Consider the following 22,459-nt stretch of genomic DNA (forward strand, 5'->3'; position numbering starts at 1 on the left):
TAATGTAGTGCACCGCAACCTTGTCTTTTTTTTAAAAAAAAATCTATTGCGATTCGAGGCGTATCCGGCCGGTCGGTCGCACCTGGAGGCATATAATACGCGTGTCTACGCTTTTGGCATGCATGCATGCGTGGCACGAATCACATGTTAGCCGTGCCGTTCCCCACCCTGATAATGAATACTCCTACAGTAGTATTATATAATAATACCCGTATCATATATATCATATACTACTACAGGCGTGTAGTCCTTGTCGTGCAGGTTGAAACGTGACGTGGCGCAACCGTCTCCGGACAGCAGCTTCACCGTCACGTAAGCACCGTACGAGCAGATCCCAGCTCCAGAATCCAACCCCCTCTCAAGGCCGGCCCAGAGGCGTGCGGTGGGTGCGGCCGCACCAGGCCCTAAAAAACAGAGAGGGCCCTAGGCTCTAGACATTGGACACTAGCATTTTTTTTAATAAGTAAACAAATTTTATTTTGATATAGAGTATTATAAACTATACATATGATGGTTGCTTCGGTAGAGAGAAGATTTTTAAAATTTAATTTTTTATGAACTATTTATGGTCAATAATAATGAGGTAAAATGGTTTGGTGATTCTATATATCGAAAAAAGTTGTTAAATGAGATTGATCTCGATGATATAAGCGATGACTTTGTATCATAAAATGTTAGAAGATATTTTTAATAATATCATATAACAAGTAAGTGTTTTTTTGCTATATTTTATATCTGTTATATTATAAACTTTAAAACAGTGTATAATAATTTTTATTCGTCAAATATTCGGTAATATAGATATAATTATATATATTTGTGTGTGGATGGGTCTATATATTAAATTTCGCACTGGGCACGTAAAAAGCCTGGAACGGCTCTGCCCCCTCTTCCACCCTACTATACTAATCCAATGAGTCAAAGGAGATGCGGTAAAAAAGCATCCGGAAACCAACCCCTCTCCAGCGTTGATCTCTTGCCGCGGACGGCGGGCGGGCGCGTGGCACGTGTGTACGGCGCATGGTAGCGTGCTGTGCTAGCACGCGTACGTACAGTAGGCCGTAGCCGTAGCCGTAGACCTCACCTCACGCATCCACCCCCGGTCGACCCCACCGGGTCGGGTACAGTACGTATACGTTGTGTCGAGCCGTTTCTCAGTGCACCGCGCACCACCCGCTGACCCCGGCAATCATTTGTACTGGCCGTCTCCTCGTCCCGCCACGCGTCCCACTACCGTCATCGGACCACGCACGCTTTCCCGCCAAGGCAGCAGACTCAACGCGTCCACACCCACCTCGCAGCCGTCCACCTGTCACAACGCCCTCGCGCTGACCGTACAACGGCGCCCACCCACCGGGCCTCGCCATCTATAAATACCCCTCTCCCACACCTCAACAGCCCCTTCATGACATCCATCACAGCATCACACAACCCGAGAACCGTAAGCACACGACGACACCACGTCATGGGAAAACACAAGAAGCTGCTCCACTTCCTGCGGCCGGACCCGGCGGCAGCGGCGCCGGCGCCGGCCAAGTCCTCGTCGACAACGTCGGACGACGAGGAAAACGACGACGCCTACTACTACTGCTACGGCGCGGGCGACACGTCGTGTTCCACGCCGACGACTCCGAGCACGGCGGCGTCGCCGTACTCCGCGTCCCCGTGGACGCAGCTCCCGGGGCTCGGCCAGGACGCCCTCCCCCGTGGCGCGGGCGCGGTGACCGGGCTCCTCGGCTCGCTCGTCAAGGAGGGCGGGCACGTCTACTCGCTGGCGGCGGCGGGGGAGCTGCTGTACACGGGCACGGACTCGCGGAACGTGCGGGTGTGGCGGGACCGGCGCGAGCAGGGCGGGTTCCAGTCGGGCAGCGGCCTGGTGAAGGCCATCGTGGTGGCCGGCGACGGCCGCGTCTACACGGGGCACCAGGACGGGAAGGTGCGCGTGTGGCGGCGCGCGGAGGGAGGCGGCGACGACCGTCCCGCCGCCGCGCACCGGCGCGTGGGGTCGCTGCCCCGGCTCCGGGACGTGCTGCGGAGCTCGCTCCGCCCGTCGCAGTACGTGCGGACGCGGCGGCACCGCAGCGCGCTGTGGATGCGGCACACGGACGCCGTGTCGTCGCTCAGCGTCGACGCCGCGGCGGGGCTCATCTACTCCGCGTCCTGGGACCGCACCTTCAAGGTGTGGCGCGCGTCCGACTCGCGGTGCCTCGAGTCCGTGCACGCCCACGTCGACGCCGTCAACGCGGTCGCCGCCGCCTCCTTCGACGCGCTCGTGCTCACGGGATCCGCCGACGGCACGGTCAAGGTGTGGCGGCGCGGGGCGCGGGGCGACGGGAAGGGGGCGGCGGGCACGTGGCACACCATGGAGCGCGTGCTGCGGGAGGGCGCCGGCGCCGTCACCGCCATCGCCGTGGCCGTGGAGGCCCGCGTCGTGTACGTCGGCTCCTCCGACGGCGCCGTCGCGCACTGGCAGTGGCGGCGGGGCGCGCCCCCCGGCGCCGCGCCCAGGAACGGCGGCGCGCTGCGCGGGCACCGCATGGCCGTGCTGTGCCTCGCGGTGGCCGGCCGCGTCATCGTCAGCGGGTCCGCCGACCGGACCGTCTCCGTGTGGCGGCGCGGGGAGGGCGCCGACCACTCGCGCCTCGCCGTGCTCACGGGCCACGCGGGACCCGTCAAGTGCGTCGCCATGGACCAGGAGGAGGAGGAGGGCACTGACGACGGCTCAGCCCCTGGCCGGTGGGTCGTGTACAGCGGCAGCCTCGACGGCTCCGTCAAGGTGTGGCGCGTCTCCGACTCGGACAGGGGCAGCGGCGGCATCGCGGCCGACCTGACGACGGCGACGACCTCCGCGCGCTTCTGGAAGGCGTCCTCGCCCTCGCCGCTGCGATCTTGGACGCCCTACGCGGCGACGCCGGAGCCGGAGCACATGGGCGCGGCGTGATGAGCGGCCAATGCCGTGGCTGGCTGGGTGTGGTGGCGGTCTGGTCGGTGACCAGTGCGGCTGGTGGGGCCGGAACATGCCGTGGAAGCTTTAGACTATCTGCAGCGCTCCCCCCTTCGCACCCCCTTCCCTATCACTGTGCACGCTATAGGGGTACTGTTCACCCCTTACCGCCGCAGCGGTCGCCGCTATCCGCCTCCCCTCGCCGCCGCCCTCTTCTCTCTCACGCCAGATGCAGGGCGTCACTGTGCACTCCCCCTCCACTTCTTCGCGCGGAAGAATCCGCCCGCGGCACGGACCGGAAGCTTCGCGGTCGTCTTCTCTCCTGTTCGAGGCGACTGCGTTTCGGCGATTCGCGACGAGGCGATGGCGATTCGGGCGCGCTAGGGAGCCGGTCCGCGTCGGAGCTGTGGACGACGAAGCCGAGGTGGTCAGCAAGGTGCTCCGTTCAAGACCGAAGACGAAGAGGGCGCAAATCCGGCTCCCTCCAGGTTCGTCGCCACTGCTTGGTTGCTTTCACCGTCCGACCATCGACTCCAGCATCGGATCCCCAATCCAGCAGTTCGAATCGTCTTATTACCGCCCAAATCTTCGGATCTTGAGGTACGCCCTTGGACCCGTAATGATTATGTTACTCTTCCGCACATCTTTCAACATCTTTTTAATACGGCAATCCAGTTATCCTTTGAACCGTAAGATATTTCATCCGCAAACAACCGATGAATCCCGAGTTCACTCATTTCCGCGGATCTGGTCTGCCTATTAGGGTTTCACACTTCTAAGGTACTGACCCGGTTAATGTATTTCAAACTTGGTCCAACTAATTTTGGTTGTGCTTACAATTCGGGCGTCAGGTTTTTCACCTGCCATAAATTTGTAATCCCTAAACTACGAAGTTGCTTGCATACTGGCTTCAACTCTAGTCGTCTCCAATTAATTTAGGATGACCACTGTCCACAACAACAGGTCATTTTATAAAATGTAGTAGAGTGATAATAGTTGGGTGCCCAACAATGTGTTAATTCAACCAACTCAGTGTAATGTTCATTGTTTATTATGCGTTCCAAAACTCTCATTGACATAATCAGAGGGGGCATTACTTCTGAACTTAGTATGCCTCAAGTTCATTCATAGTGTGAGGTCTATGGGAACCCTCATTGTGTTGCTGTACTACCCCCCAATTTCTTTGTCACCCTTGTATACGAGTGGACGAAACTAAACAATTGTCCACCTTCATATAGTAGGTTTCTATATTCATACAACAACTTCTTTATTTCTGTTGTAGTATTGTGTATAACCCTAAATTAATTGTGTTGTAGTATTGTGCATATCTTCCCATTAACATTAAGTTTTCTTTTGCAAGATATGGTTTGAGCAGACAGTTATTTATTATGTTCATTATGTTTGTGCTTCCATGGAGTACATACCTTGTTTTTTGTATCCTACAATGTTTTGTTCAACCCTCGCATTAAAGCATTGTTTGTTTCTTACATGGAGTGCATTGTTTGTTATTTATTTCCTTAACTGTTTTATACAAGACTGACATCAAACATCTGTTAGTGCTGGACAATGAGTGCATTGCTTCTATTTCTAGTCCATGAGCACATGATACAACAATATATCGAACTTGTCAGATTTATGGTATTCCTAATTCCCATAAGTTGGCCTTACCTGTCATAACAATTCCAGTCTTATACTAATATATTTATGTTATGTTCCATGGTTGAATATGACTAGTACAATTGAAATCTTTACTTGTTGCATGCAACATCATTGATAAATATGTTGGCCTGTTCTGAATTCGTTCCGCCTGTTTGGTTCATAAGGAAATCGTAGTGTTTGTACATTTATTATTCTTTGCAGCACAGTTACGAATGGCATCCTCGAAAGAAGACACCATGAAGTCTTTGGTTAAAGTACTTGTCGACTGTGCCGAGGATGCCACAAAATCCCTTCGTGGATTAGTAGATCATGCATTAGACCACATGCATGACGAAGAGATATTAGCTAGAACCCTCTTTGCCATGAAAGAAAAACTTGATTTGCTTCACCAAGATGCCTTAGAGGCAAAAGTCCAAGCTTTTCCTGAAATTGCTAAGTACGAGGGGGATGACATAAGTGTTCAACCGACATCTCCTTCGACCCCTCCAACAGATACTGAACCATCTGTCGACGAAGAGGAGTTCTACTGCCCGGATGTGAGTGACGAGTGGTACTTCAGCGACTCAGATAGGTCAACTCGTAATAGCTATTGGAATATTTATTAGTTGACTGTACTCGAGATGTACAAGCAGGATTTGCTTTTGAACAACCCACTAGTGGGGTTCTCGTAGTTGTCATGTTGTCTAACTAGTCGTGTCATGTATGTCTAATTCTCCATGCTACCTCGTCCGCTTAAGTTAGTATGATGTCCAGAACGTTGTCGTCTGCGAACTGTGATGACTCTTAAATGTTCTGATGCTAGTCCTTAATAAGTTGATGAAATTATGGTTCTATTATTTGAGTGTCTTTATATGCTTTGTCTTAAGTTTAACGTACCTCGATTTGTCGATTGGCTACAATGTGTTTCAAAAGACTAAATGTGTGCCATCTCCACATATCCTAGCATGGACCCTGCCAGCAATGCGACATCGTCGCAGGCGATGTCGAATCCGTCAAATGCCCAGCAATTTCCTCCACCACCACCCTTATGGCCAACAGGTTACATGCAGCAGAATCCAGTCGATTGCAACATGATGGGAAACATTAATTTTCCTAGTCCTGGTCAAGGTCCAACTACAATGTGGGCGCCAATTCAGGCAGGGAACACTAGTTCCCAATCAACCATGATCCCTGCTTCCCAATCTGCACTATATTGGAATCACTACATGAATTTTGTGAGGAACCCTCTTGGCTCGGTGGGAATGAGTCCATACACGGATTCATATCCACCTTCACTATCAAGTACACCGTTGCAGGGTTCTAATACTATACCACAAATGCCTGTAAACTTGGAGTCAGATGCTGAACACAGTGTTCAGGACATCAATAGTCCTGAGAAAAATGCACCTCCAGTTCAAAAACAAAAGAAATCTAAGGAACAAAACTTTACAGCCCCAGAAGACAGACTCCTTTGTACTACTTGGTTGCAAATAAGTAGTGACCCCATTGTGAATACTGGGCAAAGGAGGGAGGGTCTCTGGGCCAGAATTGAAAAAAGGTACAATGAACAAAGGGGGGAATTTCCTTGTCGACTTAACAGAGCACTCAGTAGCCGATGGGACAAGATAAGGGCTGATGTCAGTAAATTCTCTGGATACTACGCGAGAGTTCTACGAGAAAAACAAAGTGGTCTAAGTGATGACGATAAGGTACGACTAATGAAACGATGATTATATCAACTACATATGTCTCTGCTGCAACTAATTGTACAATGAATTCGAACTTTGCAGACATCGAAGGCAGCCACATTGTTCGCTCATGAGGAGGGCAAACCATTTCATTATATGCACTGCTGGCATCAACTGAAGGGGGAACCCAAATGGGAGAGCATATGTCAAGGACACTCTTTTAGAGGATTACATGCAAGATCAATTCCTTCGTCGGGGTGTCCATCAGTGCAAACACCGGAGACTGACAGTGGATCCGCTGGACTCTCAGGAAAAAAGGCCCCGTGGCCGTGATTTCAGTAAAGCTGAGAGAAAGAAAGCTGGTTCATCTTCGTCCCCGGAGTACTTAAGCCGATTACAAGAAATTACTGAGAAACAAATACAGAGGTCCATTGAAAAGGGGGAAAAAAAAAGAAAAGACCACTGAAGAAGATAGGGAGATACAAAAGAAGAGATTGGACTTGGAAGCCCAAAAGTTAAGCATAAGACAAAGGGAACTCAAACTAGAAGAACTCAAATCGGCAGAACAACGTTTGCAGATGCTGTTGTCGACAAACGAAGAAGATGTAGATCCTGAAGTTTGGGTTGTCATGAAGGAACAGAAAAAAAAATTGCAGCAGTTCATATTTACTTTTGAGCAATGATGAAAGGTTGTGTACGCTGTGCGCCTGTGCTATTCACACTTGTTGAGACAATTTTAGGTTACTTCGTTTACGAATTTGTAATATGCGGAACCGTATTTGTTTGGTCGGACCACTGTATCTTAAGTTGTTTGCTGTTGTATTAGACAATAATGAGCTTGGATGTCATAAATGTTTGAACAATATTATTGACAATCGAATGGTATGTTATAAATTGTTCAAGAAAACATGATTTCTTATGTTCCGTTGTGTGTGGTACAATAAAACTTAGTATGTGAACTAAAATGTACAAGGCTGTTTGGCAAATTTGCGAAACGTAGCTTATTTATTCGAATACAAACTTAGACGAGAACACATAACAAGTAGTGATAGTAAGTACGAACTCAGCTGCTACGACACTCAAGTATTACATACTTCCACGGCGACTCCATAAGTGCTCGACAAGATCATTTTGAAGGGAGCACGATCTATCTTGGCGACGTAGATCGAAGTGGTTAATAACCCATTCGGCACGTCCTTCCGCTATTATTTGAGATGAATCAATCCTTGAAGAGTTGTCTCCGAAATCAATGTTTGCAGCAAATGGGCCTTCGTCTTCAACGATCATGTTATGCATGATGATGCAAGCCGTCATTATCTCTGTCAAACGATTACGATCCCAACCATAAGCTGGTCCACGGAGCACCGCCCACCGGGCTTGAAGTACTCCAAAAGCACGCTCAATATCCTTTCGGCAACTTTCCTGCATCTGAGTGAAGTAGACTTTCTTTTCCTCGTATGGGTGTCGGATTGCTTTCACAAAAGTAGGCCAGTTTGGGTAAATACCATCAGCGAGGTAATAACCGAAGTTGTACGCATTACCATTAACTGTGTAATTGACAGGGGGCATTCGACCAGTAGTGATTGGGTCAAAGACGGGGGAACGGTGGAGCACGTTCACGTCATTGTTTGTCCCAGGCATGCCAAAAAATGCATGCCAAATCCATAGATCATACGTTGCAACAGCTTCAAGTATCATGGATGCCCTACCATTTCTACCACAAAATTGACCTCGCCATGCCGTTGGACAGTTCCTCCACTCCCAGTGCATGCAATCGATGGATCCCAACATGCCAGGAAAACCCCGCGACTCACTATTATGCATGATGCGATTAATGTCATCTTGAGTTGGAGTGCGTAAATACCAAGCACTAAAACAATCAATGATTGCGCGACAAAAATGATGAAGGCATTCCCTAGCCGTTGATTCCCCAATTTGAATATACTCGTCTACCGCATCTGAAGGTAAGCCATAAGCAAGTATCCGCATGGCCGCACATACTTTTTGTAATGGTCCTAGTCCGGGCATACCAGTTGCGTCAACTCGTTGTGTAAAGTAAATATCGTGTTGTTGAAGACCTTGCAGAATGCGGAGAAACAAAGGCCTACTCATGCGGAACCTATATAAATGGTATTGCGTATTTGTCAAAACTTGAACAAATGATGACATAAGACTAATGTATGAAGTGCGCACCTTCTACGAAACACATGCGGTGGATACACTGGGTTAGCGGCGAAGTAGTGATGTTGGATGAGGTTTTCTCCAGCGAAATGATCTCTGTGAATGACACGGCGGGGTAGACCGGACCGTCGGCGGTGAAGGTGCTGCGCCGCAATGTTTAGGGTTAGTAGGTTGACAAGCAAAAGAGTTTCATCCTCACTATCACTCGAATCACTCGAAGCAAACTCATCTTCCGTATGGCTAGGAGACATAACGAACTTTCGATAACTTGATTCACTGAGTACTATGGGTGAAGAATATGGTAGAGGTTCATTGAATATATATAGGGGAGAGGAAAGGTTGGGGGGGAGGGAAGATGGCTTCCGTTGAAAGCCATCCGTGGCTTCGTATGAAAGGCAATGATGTCTTGCATCGTAAGATAGTCGTGCCTTGCAGCGTACGACTGAAAGGTTTGTCTTCGAAAGTAAGTGTGGTTCAGAGAAGTTCATGCACAAATGAATGGAACAATTCCGAATACCGGTGAGGTTCATTTATTGTACCTCTCTATTTTGTAAGATGGATTACAATTAAATATTGTAATATTTTATTATGTACTAAGTATGTCTTAATTAAGAGTAATAATTTAAAAAAATTTGTGAACCAAGTTTCATGTAGTAATGACAACGTGTTGAAAAAAGAAATAAAAATGAAAAAACAAGTTAGTTATGTTAGTTGTAGGGAAATGTATATTTAATGAGTAGAGGGATATGTAGGGGAATATTTAGGGGGAACGGTTGCGGAACGAGTAAATTTAGGGGAGGGAATCTTGCTGACGTGGCTGCATAGTAAGATTTAGGGGGAAAAATATAGGGGGAACGGCTGCGGATAGTCTTAGCTCCCTCCCAAAGTAACCTGCTGCCTGCTGGCACGAAAGTTGAAGGCGGGCAAGAAATTACGTGGAGGCTTTTAGTTGGGAGAAAATGTGAAAGCTTCCGCTTGTGGGTGTGTGGAGGCTTTGGACTTTCGGCTTGCTGGTTCGCAAGAAAATTATGTACAGATCGATTGGTTTTTTTGTTGGACTTTCTGGGCTGTTGCTAGGGATGGTTCCGGATATTTATTCGGATGTCATTTTTTTTCTCTTCTTTCTTTGATCGTGAACAACTAATATATAGAATTTGCTATGTAAATTTATATTCTTGTTTTTAGCATTGAGACTATTAATCTTCACAAAAAAATAAACATTAAATTCATTCTATATCTTTTTAAATAATTCATATAAAATTCGGATGTCTATCCGAATACGGATTCGGATGTTTTTTCACCTTTTTTGTTCTAGAGAGAAAATAATGTACATAAAAAAATATGCAAAAATTTATTTAAATACTTCATAATATTCTTAATAACATTGCCAAAAATTAACTTTAAATTTTGTGTATATCTATACTAAAATATTAGATTTGTGATACAAGTCGGATGTTTTAGGAACATCCCTAGCTGTTGCACACTGGCGCTATTAAATGCATCATCTATCTATCTTTTCATCTGTACGTAAAAAATTCTCTTAGATAAGTGCCCTCGAACAGCTATCGACAGAGAAGAACTTTTGAGAGAAACGAGATTGAAAGAAAGTGTAAATGACAGCCACTCTTGTATTAATAATAAAAGATTATATATATAGGGACGAGGTAATGGAAGCGCTTCCATTACTAGAGAGAGCCCCGGTCAGGCTAGGTGTGCGAACGCAGGACGACGTGGCAGGGGGTGGGAGTACCGCGCGCATGCACCGAGTCAAAGGTGGGGAGTTTATGCATACGAAATTTGAATCAAACAGATGCGTAAATGGTAACGTGGGGGGGGACTCGGGTACGGAGACGTGGGTCACACATTTATGCTTGCGTATTTTGTCGTTATTGGCTGCGTAAATTGGCATAGTTGGACGTGATTGGGAGGTGGTTAGATTTTTATGCTTGTTTAAATTACTAATAACAAATAAATAATCATCTGACGCGACGTGTGTGGTCAGATCGGGTAGTGGGGGTGACACGCGCATGATCCGGGAACGTGGGGCGGTCGCACGTTGGGGTGAGCCATGTTTATGGAATTGTAACACAATAGGCAGGTATTCATAACGTGTCGTTCACGTAAATCTCGCGACATGCAGACTGCGCAGAAAATCGCGGAGGATATTAGATCATGCCATGAATATAGGTCAGAGCGGTTTAGGCGAGTATAGGAGATTAGCTGGAAAAAACGGGCTACACACAGCTGCAGACGTTTTTGTTCAGAGCTCTGGGAGAGTTAGGGCATACACAATGGAGACGGCCAGGGGATCGGAGAAGTGTGGAGAAGCTACGGCGACGACGACACCCTGTACAATCGATGGCCGACATACTGTAACTCCCCCGGCTGCGTTACCAGCGCCAGGAATTCTTGAAGACACCAACACAGTTCAACCAAGTTGGGTGGGAACAACTCAGCGGATACCGATGAGGACAATTGGCGAACATGAGCAGGACACACCACACATTCTCCAAAGCCATGTAAGTTCAAAGGAACACCCATGTATTTGTTATACGGTCCGTGCAAGTTATGATTTAACCGAATACACATGTATTATATATACAGTCCGTGTAATTTATGAATTCCTATAAATTCACCATGCTGCAAGTTATGATTTGACTCCATTAATTGAATAGGATGATAGTATAGATCAACGATTAGTACCCAAGGTCGGTATGACATTTAGTAATGTGGACGATGCGTACCAATTCTATAGCCGATATGCATATGAAGTTGGATTTCCATTGAAGAGATATAGGGAGAGAAAAAATTGCAAATGGTTGAATTGTTCAACGGAAGGCAAGCGTGCCAAAAGAGGATATGGTAATCCAAAAGTGCGAAATACAATTTCCAAGCGAACACAATGCAAAGCTAGAATGAAACTTAAAAAAATCTATGACGATGCCAAAGAGAATATAATTTCAGTGCGGATTGATCTTATTCATTTGGAACATAATCATGAGTTCTTCAAAAAGGATACAAAAAAGAATCAGTTACAGTGCAACAAGACACATGATCCAGAATACATGGAGTTCCTTAGTGCGATGCAAGAAAGCAGGATTCCGCAACATTGTATTATGGATTTTGTTTTAGAAATGCATGGTGGACCAGAGAATGTACCGTTAACTACACAAGACATGATTAACCTGTAAGTGATATTGTTATTTACACTGACATAATGACGTTGTGTATGTATTGACGTATGGCATATTGTTTAATGTTCACAGGAAGAAAGCGCGACAAAGAGAAAGAAATGCCAATGATGTGTCTAAGCTCCTATCTTTTTTGCATTGTGTAAAAAAGATAACCCACAGTTTTTCTCTGACTTCCAACTAGACCAAGAAGGAAAGATTTTGAACATTTTTTGGTCCCATGCTAGCCAGCAAGCAGATTACATTGACTTTGGAGATGCAGTTACCTTTGATACAACTCATAAGACAAATCTATATGACAAACCCCTGGGAATGTTTGTTGGTTGTAACCACCATCTGCAGTGCACCGTATTTGGTTTCACATTGTTGGGTGACGAAACTGTAGACACATTCGAGTGGGTTTTCAATGCATTCAAAACGTGCATGGGAGCTGAAGGACCACGCGTAATGCTTACAGGTATGATTAATAAGCTTAACAATTATTACGTTCTACTATGATTGTATTGAATGCAATTATAGTTGGTAATGTGTTGCATAATGTTGTGAAAATTTATGATTTCAGATCAAGATCCAGCAATGCCAGTTGCACTAGGCAGGGTATTTCCAAACACAATCCATCGTTTGTGTTTGTGGCATGTTCAGAACAGGTATATGCCGTATTTAAACGAGATGTACGCTAGATTTGAGGAAGATGATTTCAAAACAAGGTTCCAATCTATAATACATCATCCTTTAACTGTAACTGAGTTTGAGACTGCCTGGGCAATGCTGATTGATGATTTCCATCTACATGATAACATCAGTCTTTCCAGAATGTATGAAATTCATAATGATTGGATACCAGCTTTTTTCAAACATGATTATTGTGGATTGATGGTCTCTACACAACGTAGCGAGAGCATGAACAAACTCATAAAAAGTGCTCATGTTGATGCAAACACGCCACTACATCAATTTGCCAAGCAAATGTTGAAGCTTCTACACAGTAGGAAGATGAAAGAGGCAAAAGAGGCACTAGGATGCATGGTGAGTACGTAGAATATTATTGTGTCATAATATTTAAAGTACCGTATTATAACGTCTATATCTGTCTACTGTAGGGCCAAAAAGAAACAAATACATTGTATATGTTTGAGATACATGTAGCGAGGACATACACAAGGGCTGTAATGAATAAGTTTCATGAGTCTTTGAAATATGCTACTGCATACAAGATAACACATGATCCAGATGGGGGTGTGAATGATTGGGTGGTTCAGCATACTTCAAGGTCGAATAAGATTGTGTGGGGGCAACACCAATTCAAAGTAATGGCTGATGTAGAAGCTGGAAAGTATGAATGTGAATGCAAGCATTGGGAGCATACAGGTATGTCATATTGGGTAATTGTTGTATAAAAATGTTTACTTATAATGAGTGAAAATAGACGAACACATTTTTACATGTTTTGCTGTAGGTCTGCTTTGTGTGCATCTGTTACGAACATTTATGCATCTTCAAATTGATCGAATACCTTCGGAATACATCCTTCAGAGATACACCTACTCTGCTATACAAGATGTGACTTTTTCAAGGGATGATAAGAATTTGAAGGGTAAAGACGGTGAGACTAGATCATATAGGCAAAATATGTTGCTTAAAAAATCAATGAAAGCAGTACATCATGCAAGTCTTTCAAAGGCTGGACATGATAGAGCCCTAGAGATGATGGATGAACTGCTTTTGCTACTTTCACGGTTGGAGCCAGATATAGAAGGTGATGATAGTACTAGTGATGGCGAAGGAATGCAGGTATTTAATATATTAATTGATATAGCCGTGTATTTTAATTGATATACTAAGTTTTTAGTTTTGGTAAATGGGAAATATGAGAAACTTGCCTGATACAGGGCGACAGGGATGATGTAAGAGACATGACAGGAGATAATCTAACGATAAGAAGGGCGCAGGCTGGTGTATGTATACATATTTTATATGATGTTTACTATGTATAATGGTGTGTATTGTTTGTTATAAACACAACTATTTATTGCCAATTGTATGATTTGTCAGGAAATTCAATTGGTGCCTACTTTACAAGAAGGTGATGTGTGCGATACCCAATGTGCTATGCCGCAACAAATATTGGAACAGGTAATACATGATTATAAAATAGGAAAAGTTGTTACAATACAAAACAGTAACGATTGGACCTTGATGCTGATTATGAATTTAACATCAATGGTATATGTGTGCAACACGATGCTGGACAATTGACCACTGACATATGAGAGCACCTAGAGGGGGGGGGGGTGAATAGGTGATCCTATAAAACTTTAAACTTAAGCCAAAAAACTTTGTTAGGCGTTAGCACAATAATAGCCAAGTGGCTAGAGAAGAGTCTCAACAAAACACAATAACCACAAGAGATCAATCACAGAGATGGCACACTGGTTTATCCCGTGGTTCGGCCAAGACCAACGCTTGCATACTCCACGTTGTGGCGTCCCAACGGACGAGGGTTGCAATCAACCCCTCTCAAGCGGTCCAAAGACCCACTTGAATACCATGGTGTTTTGCTTTGCTTTTCTTAATCCCGTCCGCGAGGAATCTCCACAACTTGGAGTCTCTCGCCCTTACAAAGATGTTCACAAGGAAGCACAGAGTGAGGGAGGGATTAGCAACTCACACAAGTCACAAAGATCACAACAATTAACGCACACACAAGACCCAGACTTGAGCTCAAGAGACTAGCATACTAGAACGGAGCTCAAATCACTAGAATGTCGAACAAGTGCGCAGGAATGGAGTGTGAGTGATCAAGAGTGGTCTAGGAATGCTTGGTGTACTCCTCCATGCGCCTAGGGGTCCCTTTTATAGCCCCAAGGCAGCTAGGAGCCGTTGAGAGCAATCTGGGAAGGCAATTCTTGCCTTATGTTGTCTGGCGCACCGGACAGTCCGGTGCACACCGGACAGTGTCCGGTGCACACCGGACAGTGTCCGGTGCCCGATTTCTTTCCTTTTACGGCGAAGCCGACCGTTGGCAGCCAGAGAGCCGTTGACGCACCGGACATGTCTGGTGCCCCTTCTAGCTGTTGGCTCGGCCACGTGTCCCGCGCAGATCGCGCGACCGACCGTTGGCCCGGCCGACCGTTGGCTCACCGGACAGTCCGGTGCACACCGGACAGTCCGGTGCTCCCAGACTGAGCAGACTTTGGCTGAACAAAACCATCTCATTTCCAATTCGATTTTTCCTGTTTCCAGCACTTAGACACAATACATTAGTCTCTAAAACAATGTACTAAGTCTGAGAAACATACCTTTATCCTTGATTTGTACTTTGTCCACCATTTTACACTTAGGCACTTGTGTTGGACATTAAATCACCAAAATACTTAGAAATGGCCCAAAGGCACATTTCCCTTTCAATCTCCCCCTTTTTGGTGATTTATGCCAACACAATATAAAGCAAGTAGAACAACTACAAAATCAATTCAAATAAGAACTCAAATTGTTTTGATTCAAATTTGACATATATGGATCACTCTTTGCCACCACTTGGTTTGTTTTTGCAAATCAAACTCAAATTTCTATCTCTAAGTCAAACACACATGTTAGGACATAAAGAGAGTCATTCCAAGAGAAATTGATTCAAGATTTCAAAAACTCCCCTTTTCCCATAATCAACATTTCTCCCCACAAGAAGCCAACTTTTGACAAGAGAGACAATAAAAGAGTTTTGACAAACCAAAAGCTCTATTCTACTATTTTCAAAATCTCTCAAGTGGTAGCTGATCCATTTATTGCTTTGGCCTTTATTTTCTCCCCCTTTGGCATCAAGCACCAAAACTGGATTAATCTTGGCCCCAGAACCCCATTGCCTCACCAAAATCTTCAATAAGAATACAAAGGCAATAAGAGTACATGAGATGAACTTGGAATAAGTTACCCTCTCATCGGAGTGCAGTGGAAGTCTTTCATGGTCCAAGTCCACCTTTTCCCTTTCAAACCTCCTTTGAGACTAAAACAAGCAAACTCAAGCACATGGTTAGTCTCAAAGGGTGAAGTTGTAGCACAGCTCCCCCTAAATATGTGCATCACTTGCAAAAAGGACTTGTGAGGTCCGGGGAGTGTTTGTACAACTTGAGCACCATAAGTAAGCAACGAAATGCATAAGGAACATGATCAAGGGCATAAACACATGTATGCTATAAATCAATCCAGGTTCCGCGAATCTAAAACATTTAGCTCACTACGCAACCTGCAAAAGATCTGCTCATCTAGAGGCTTGGTAAAGATATCGGCTAGCTGGTTCTCGGAGCTAACATGGAACACTTCGATATCCCCCTTTTGCTGGTGGTCTCTCAAAAAGTGATGTCGGATGTCAATGTGCTTTGTACGGCTGTGTTCAACAGGATTTTCCGCCATGTGGATAGCACTCTCATTATCACATAGGAGTGGAACTTTGCTCAGATTGTAGCCAAAATCCCTGAGGGTTTGCCTCATCCAAAGTAGTTGCGCGCAACACTGTCCTGCGGCAACATACTCGACCTCAGCGGTGGATAGGGCAACAGAAGTTTGTTTCTTAGAGTTCCATGACACCAGGGACCTTCCTAAGAATTGGCACGTCCCCGATGTACTCTTCCTATCAACCTTACATCCAGCATAGTCGGAATCTGAATATCCAATTAAGTTAAAGGTAGACCCCTTTGGATACCAGATCCCGAAGCAAGGCGTAGCAACTAAATATCTAAGAATTCGCTTCACTGCCACTAAGTGACACTCCTTAGGATCGGATTGAAATCTAGCACACATGCATACGCTTAGCATAATATCCGGTCTACTAGCACATAAATAAAGTAAAGACCCTATCATTGACCGGTATGCCTTTTGATCAACTGACTTACCTCCTTTGTTGAGGTCGGTGTGTCCGTCGGTCCCCATCGGAGTCTTTGCGGGCTTGGCGTCCTTCATCCCAAACTGCTTCAGCAAGTCTTGCGTGTACTTCATTTGAGAGATGAAGGTGCCATCCTTGAGTTGCTTCACTTGGAACCCAAGGAAGTAGTTCAACTCGCCCATCATCGACATCTCGAATTTCTGCGTCATCACCCTGCTAAACTCTTCACAAGACTTTTTATTAGTAGAACCAAATATTATGTCATCGACATAAATTTGGCACACAAAAAGATCATCGTCACAAGTCTTAGTGAAAAGAGTTGGATCGGCTTTCCCAACCTTGAAAGCATTAGCAATTAGAAAGTCTCTAAGGCATTCATACCATGCTCTTGGGGCTTGCTTAAGTCCATAGAGCGCCTTAGAGAGCTTACACACGTGGTCGGGGTACCGTTCATCCTCGAAGCCAGGGGGTTGCTCTACGTACACCTCCTCCTTGATTGGCCCGTTGAGGAAAGCGCTCTTCACATCCATTTGGAACAACCTGAAAGAATGGTGAGCGACATATGCTAGCAAAATACGAATGGACTCTAGCCTAGCCACAGGAGCAAAAGTCTCCTCAAAGTCCAAACCTGCGACTTGGGCATAACCTTTTGCCACAAGTCGAGCCTTGTTCCTCGTCACCACTCCGTGCTCGTCTTGTTTGTTGCGGAACACCCACTTGGTTCCCACAACATTTTGCTTAGGACGAGGCACCAGCGTCCAAACTTCATTCCTCTTGAAGTTGTTGAGCTCCTCTTGCATGGCCAACACCCAGTCCGGATCTAGCAAGGCCTCTTCTACCCTGAAAGGCTCAATAGAAGAGACAAAGGAGTAATGCTCACAAAAATTAACTAATCGAGATCGAGTAGTTACTACCTTGCTAATATCACCCAGAATTTGATCGACGGGATGATCCCTTTGAATCATCGCTCGAACTTGGGTTGGAGGTGCCGGTTGCACTTCTTCCTCCACATGATCATCTTGTGCTCCCCCTTGATCACACGCCTCCTGTTGATGAACCTGTTCATCGTCTTGAGTTGGGGGATGCACCATAGTTGAGGAGGAAGGTTGATCTCGCTCATTTTGTTCCTGTGGCCGCACCTCTCCAATCGCCATGGTGCGTATTGCGGCCATTGGAACGTCTTCTTCATCTACATCATCACAATCAACAACTTGCTCTCTTGGAGAGCCATTAGTCTCATCAAATACAACGTCGCTAGAGACTTCAACCAAACCCGATGACTTGTTGAAGACTCTATACGCCTTTGTATTTGAGTCATAACCTAACAAAAACCCTTCTACAGCTTTGGGAGCAAACTTAGAATTTCTACCCTTCTTCACTAGAATGTAGCATTTGCTCCCAAATACACGAAAGTAAGATACATTGGGTTTGTTACCGGTTAGAAGCTCATATGACGTCTTCTTGAGGAGACGATGAAGGTATACCCTGTTGATGGCATGGCAAGCCGTGTTCACGGCTTCCGACCAAAAGCACTCGGGGGTCTTGAACTCTCCAAGCATCGTCCTTGCCATATCGATGAGCGTCCTGTTCTTCCTCTCTACCACACCATTTTGTTGTGGTGTGTAGGGAGCGGAGAACTCGTGCTTGATCCCTTCCTCCTCAAGGAACTCCTCCACTTGAAGGTTCTTGAATTCGGACCCGTTGTCGCTTCTTATTTTCTTCACTTTGAGCTCAAACTCATTTTGAGCTCTCCTTAGGAAGCGCTTGAGGGTCCCTTGGGTTTCAGACTTATCCTGCAAAAAGAATACCCAAGTGAAGCGGGAAAAGTCATCAACAATAACTAGACCATACTTACTTCCTCCTATGCTTAGATAGGCGACGAGTCCGAAGAGGTCCATATGTAGCAGCTCCAGGGGTCTTGATGTGGTCATCACATTCTTGCTGTGATGCGCTCCTCCCACTTGTTTACCTGCCTGACAAGCTGCACAAGGTCTATCTTTTTCGAATTGCACGTTAGTTAAACCTATCACATGTTCTCCCTTTAGAAGCTTGTGAAGGTTCTTCATCCCTACATGTGCTAAGCGGCGATGCCACAGCCAGCCCATGCTAGTCTTAGCTATTAAGCATGCATCTATACCGGCCTCCTCTTTTGCAAAATCAACTAAATAAAGTTTGCCGTCTAATACACCTTTAAAAGCTAATGAACCATCACTTCTTCTAAAGACAGACACATCTACATTTGTAAATAGACAATTATATCCCATATTGCATAATTGACTGACAGATAGCAAATTATATCCAAGGGACTCAACTAAAAATACATTAGAGATAGAGTGCTCATTTGAAATTGCAATCTTGCCTAAGCCTTTCACCTTGCCTTGGTTCCCATCACCAAATATGATTGAATCTTGGGAATCCTTGTTTTTAACGTAGGAGGTGAACATCTTCTTCTCCCCCGTCATATGGTTTGTGCATCCGCTGTCGATAATCTAGCTTGAACCCCCGGATGCATAAACCTGCAAGGCGAATTTAGGCTTGGGACTTAGGTACCCAACTCTTGTTGGGTCCTACAAGGTTAGTCACAATTGTCTTAGGGACCCAAATGCAAGTTTTATCACCCTTGCATTTTGCCCCTAATTTCCTAGCAACTATCTTCCTATCCTTTCTACAAATAGCAAAGGAAGCATTTAAAGCATGATATATTGTAGAAGGACCATCCATAACTTTCCTAGAAACATGAACAATATTCTTTCTAGGCACATGATGAACATATCTCCTATACATATCTCTATCATGCATATAAGAAGAACTAGAAGCAAACATAGCATGTGAATCATAACTTCTATAGTCATTTCTAGCATGTCTCTTATTATGATACATAAAAGCATGGTTTTTAGTACTACTTGCCATAGGAGCCTTCCCTTTCTCCTTGGCGGGGATGGGAACCTTATGGCTTGTTACGTTCTTGGCTTCCCTCTTGAAGCCAAGTCCATCCTTAATTGAGGGGTGTCTACCAATCGTGTAGGCATCCCTCGCAAATTTTAGCTTATCAAATTCGCTCTTGCTAGTCTTAAGTTGAGCATTAAGACTAGCCAATTCATCATTAAGTTTGGAAATTGTAACTAGGTGTTCACTACAAGCATCAATGTCAAAATCTTTACACCTATTACACGTTGCAACAATTTCTACACAAGATGTTGATTTACTAGTTATTTCTAACTTAGCATTCAAATCATCATTAATGCTCCTTAAGTTAGAAATTGTCTCATGGCAAGAAGATAATTCACAAGAAAGCATTTCATTTCTTTTAACTTCTAGAGCATGAGATTTTTGTGCTTCTACAAATTTGTCATGTTCTTCATACAACAAATCCTCTTGCTTTTCTAAAAGCCTATTCTTATCATTCAAGGCATCAATCAATTCATTAATTTTATCTACCTTGGTTCTATCTAGGCCCTTAAATAAACAAGAATAATCTATTTCATCCTCATCACTAGATTCGTCCTCACTTGAAGAAGCATAAGTAGAGTTTCGAGTACATACCTTCTTCTCCCTTGCCATAAGGCATGTGTGACGCTCGTTTGGGAAGAGGGATGACTTGTTGAAGGCGGTGGCGGCGAGTCCTTCATTGTCGGAGTCGGAAGAGGAGCAATCCGAATCCCACTCCTTGCCTAGATGTGCCTTGCCCTTTGCCTTCTTATAGTTCTTCTTCTTCTCCCTCTTGTTCCCTTGATCCTGATCACTATCATTGTCAGGACAGTTAGCAATAAAATGACCAAGCTTACCACATTTGAAGCATGAGCGCTTCCACTTTGTCTTGGTCTTGCTTGACTGCCCCTTGCGACCTTTTAGCGCCGTCTTGAATCTCTTGATGATGAGAGCCATCTCTTCATCATTAAGTCCGGCAACCTCGATTTGTGCCACCTTGCTAGGTAGCGTCTCTTTACTTCTTGTTGCCTTGAGAGCAAGAGGTTGAGGCTCATTGATTGGACCATTCAATGCGTCGTCCACATATCTTGCTTCCTTGATCATCATTCGCCCGCTCACGAACTTTCCAAGTATCTCCTCGGGCGTCATCTTGGTGTACCTAGGATTCTCACGAATATTGTTCACAAGATGAGGATCAAGGACAGTAAAAGACCTTAACATTAGGCGGACGACGTCATGGTCCGTCCATCGCGTGCTTCCATAGCTTCTTATCTTGTTGATAAGGGTCTTGAGCCGGTTGTACGTTTGGGTTGGCTCTTCTCCCCTTATCATAGCGAATCTCCCGAGTTCGCCCTCCACCAACTCCATCTTGGTGAGCATTGTGACGTCATTCCCCTCATGAGAGATCTTGAGGGTGTCCCAAATTTGCTTGGCGTTATCCAAGCCGCTCACTTTGTGGTATTCATCCCTGCACAAGGAAGCTAGAAGAACAGTAGTAGCTTGTGCATTTTTATGAATTTGCTCATTAACGAACATTGGACTATCCGTACTATCAAAGTGCATTCCACTCTCTACAATCTCCCATATACTAGGATGGAGAGAGAACAAGTGACTATGCATTTTGTGACTCCAAAATCCGTAGTCCTCTCCATCAAAATGAGGAGGTTTACCAAGTGGAATAGATAATAAATGAGCATTTGTACTTTGAGGAATACGAGAGTAATCAAAAGAAAAGTTCGAATTGACCGTTTTCTTTTTCTCGTAGTCGTCGTCGTCCTTTTGGGAAGAGGAAGATTCGTCGCTGTCGTAGTAGACGATCTCCTTGATGCGCCTTGTCTTCTTCTTCTTCCCGTCTTTGCGCTTGTGGCCCGAGCCCGAGTCAGTAGGCTTGTCATCCTTCAGCTCGTTGAAGATAGACTCCTTCTCGTTGTTGTTGACCACCATCCCCTTTCCCTTAGGATCCATCTCTTAGGGCGATTAGTCCCTTCTTGAAGAGAACGGCTCTGATACCAATTGAGAGCACCTAGAGGGGGGGTGAATAGGTGATCCTATAAAACTTTAAACTTAAGCCAAAAAACTTTGTTAGGCGTTAGCACAATAATAGCCAAGTGGCTAGAGAAGAGTCTCAACAAAACACAATAACCACAAGAGATCAATCACAGAGATGGCACAGTGGTTTATCCCGTGGTTCGGCCAAGACCAACGCTTGCCTACTCCACGTTGTGGCGTCCCAACGGACGAGGGTTGCAATCAACCCCTCTCAAGCGGTCCAAAGACCCACTTGAATACCACGGTGTTTTGCTTTGCTTTTCTTAATCCCGTTCGCGAGGAATCTCCACAACTTGGAGTCTCTCGCCCTTACAAAGATGTTCACAAGGAAGCACGGAGTGAGGGAGGGATTATCAACTCACACAAGTCACAAAGATCACAGCAAATAACGCACACACAAGACCCAGACTTGAGCTCAAGAGACTAGCACACTAGAACGGAGCTCAAATCACTAGAATGTCGAACAAGTGCGCAGGAATGGAGTGTGAGTGATCAAGAGTGCTCTAGGAATGCTTGGTGTACTCCTCCATGCGCCTAGGGGTCCCTTTTATAGCCCCAAGGCAGCTAGGAGCCGTTGAGAGCAATCTGGGAAGGCAATTCTTGCCTTCTGTCGTCTGGCACACCGGACAGTCCGGTGCACACCGGACAGTGTCCGGTGCCCGATTTCTTTCCTTTTACGGCGAAGCCGACCGTTGGCAGCTAGAGAGCCGTTGGCGCACCGGACATGTCCGGTGCACACCGGACAATCCAGTGCCTCGTTCTAGCCGTTGGCTCGGCCACGTGTCCCGCGCAGATCGCGCGGCCGACCGTTGGCCCGGCCGACCGTTGGCTCACCGGACAGTCCGGTGAATTATAGCCGTACGTCACCGGTGAATTCCCGAGAGCGGCCAGTTCGCTCGAGCCAGCCTGGCGCACCGGACACTGTCCGGTGCACCACCGGACAGTCCGGTGCTCCCAGACTGAG

At 45.6% G+C, this 22,459-nt stretch overlaps 2 protein-coding genes across 3 annotated transcripts; one reads left to right on the forward strand and one right to left on the reverse strand.

Annotated features, from left to right (window-relative positions):
• Positions 1–1,416: 1,416 nt before the first annotated feature.
• Positions 1,417–6,722, forward strand: LOC103640523 (protein JINGUBANG-like). Of its 2 annotated transcripts, XM_020546514.2 has the most exons (3): positions 1,417–3,544; positions 5,547–6,291; positions 6,373–6,722. In XM_020546514.2, the coding sequence occupies exon 1, from the start codon at positions 1,466–1,468 to the stop codon at positions 2,939–2,941; it is 1,476 nt and encodes a 491-aa protein (XP_020402103.1). In that variant the 5' UTR covers positions 1,417–1,465; the 3' UTR covers positions 2,942–3,544; positions 5,547–6,291; positions 6,373–6,722. The 2 variants fall into 2 exon arrangements, with proteins under 2 accessions (XP_020402103.1, XP_020402104.1); XM_020546515.2 differs by lacking the exons at positions 5,547–6,291; positions 6,373–6,722 and adding an exon at positions 4,805–5,453.
• Positions 6,723–6,849: 127 nt separating this feature from the next.
• LOC103640522 (protein ALP1-like) lies at positions 6,850–9,597 on the reverse strand. Its single transcript, XM_020546513.2, has 2 exons — positions 8,464–9,597; positions 6,850–8,389 (listed from the first exon to the last, which is right to left on the reverse strand). The coding sequence occupies exons 1-2, from the start codon at positions 8,979–8,981 to the stop codon at positions 7,357–7,359; spliced, it is 1,551 nt and encodes a 516-aa protein (XP_020402102.1). The 5' UTR covers positions 8,982–9,597; the 3' UTR covers positions 6,850–7,356.
• Positions 9,598–22,459: the final 12,862 nt, after the last annotated feature.

This window comes from Zea mays, chromosome 1, assembly GCF_902167145.1.
Source record: "Zea mays cultivar B73 chromosome 1, Zm-B73-REFERENCE-NAM-5.0, whole genome shotgun sequence".
Lineage (NCBI taxonomy): Eukaryota > Viridiplantae > Streptophyta > Magnoliopsida > Poales > Poaceae > Zea > Zea mays.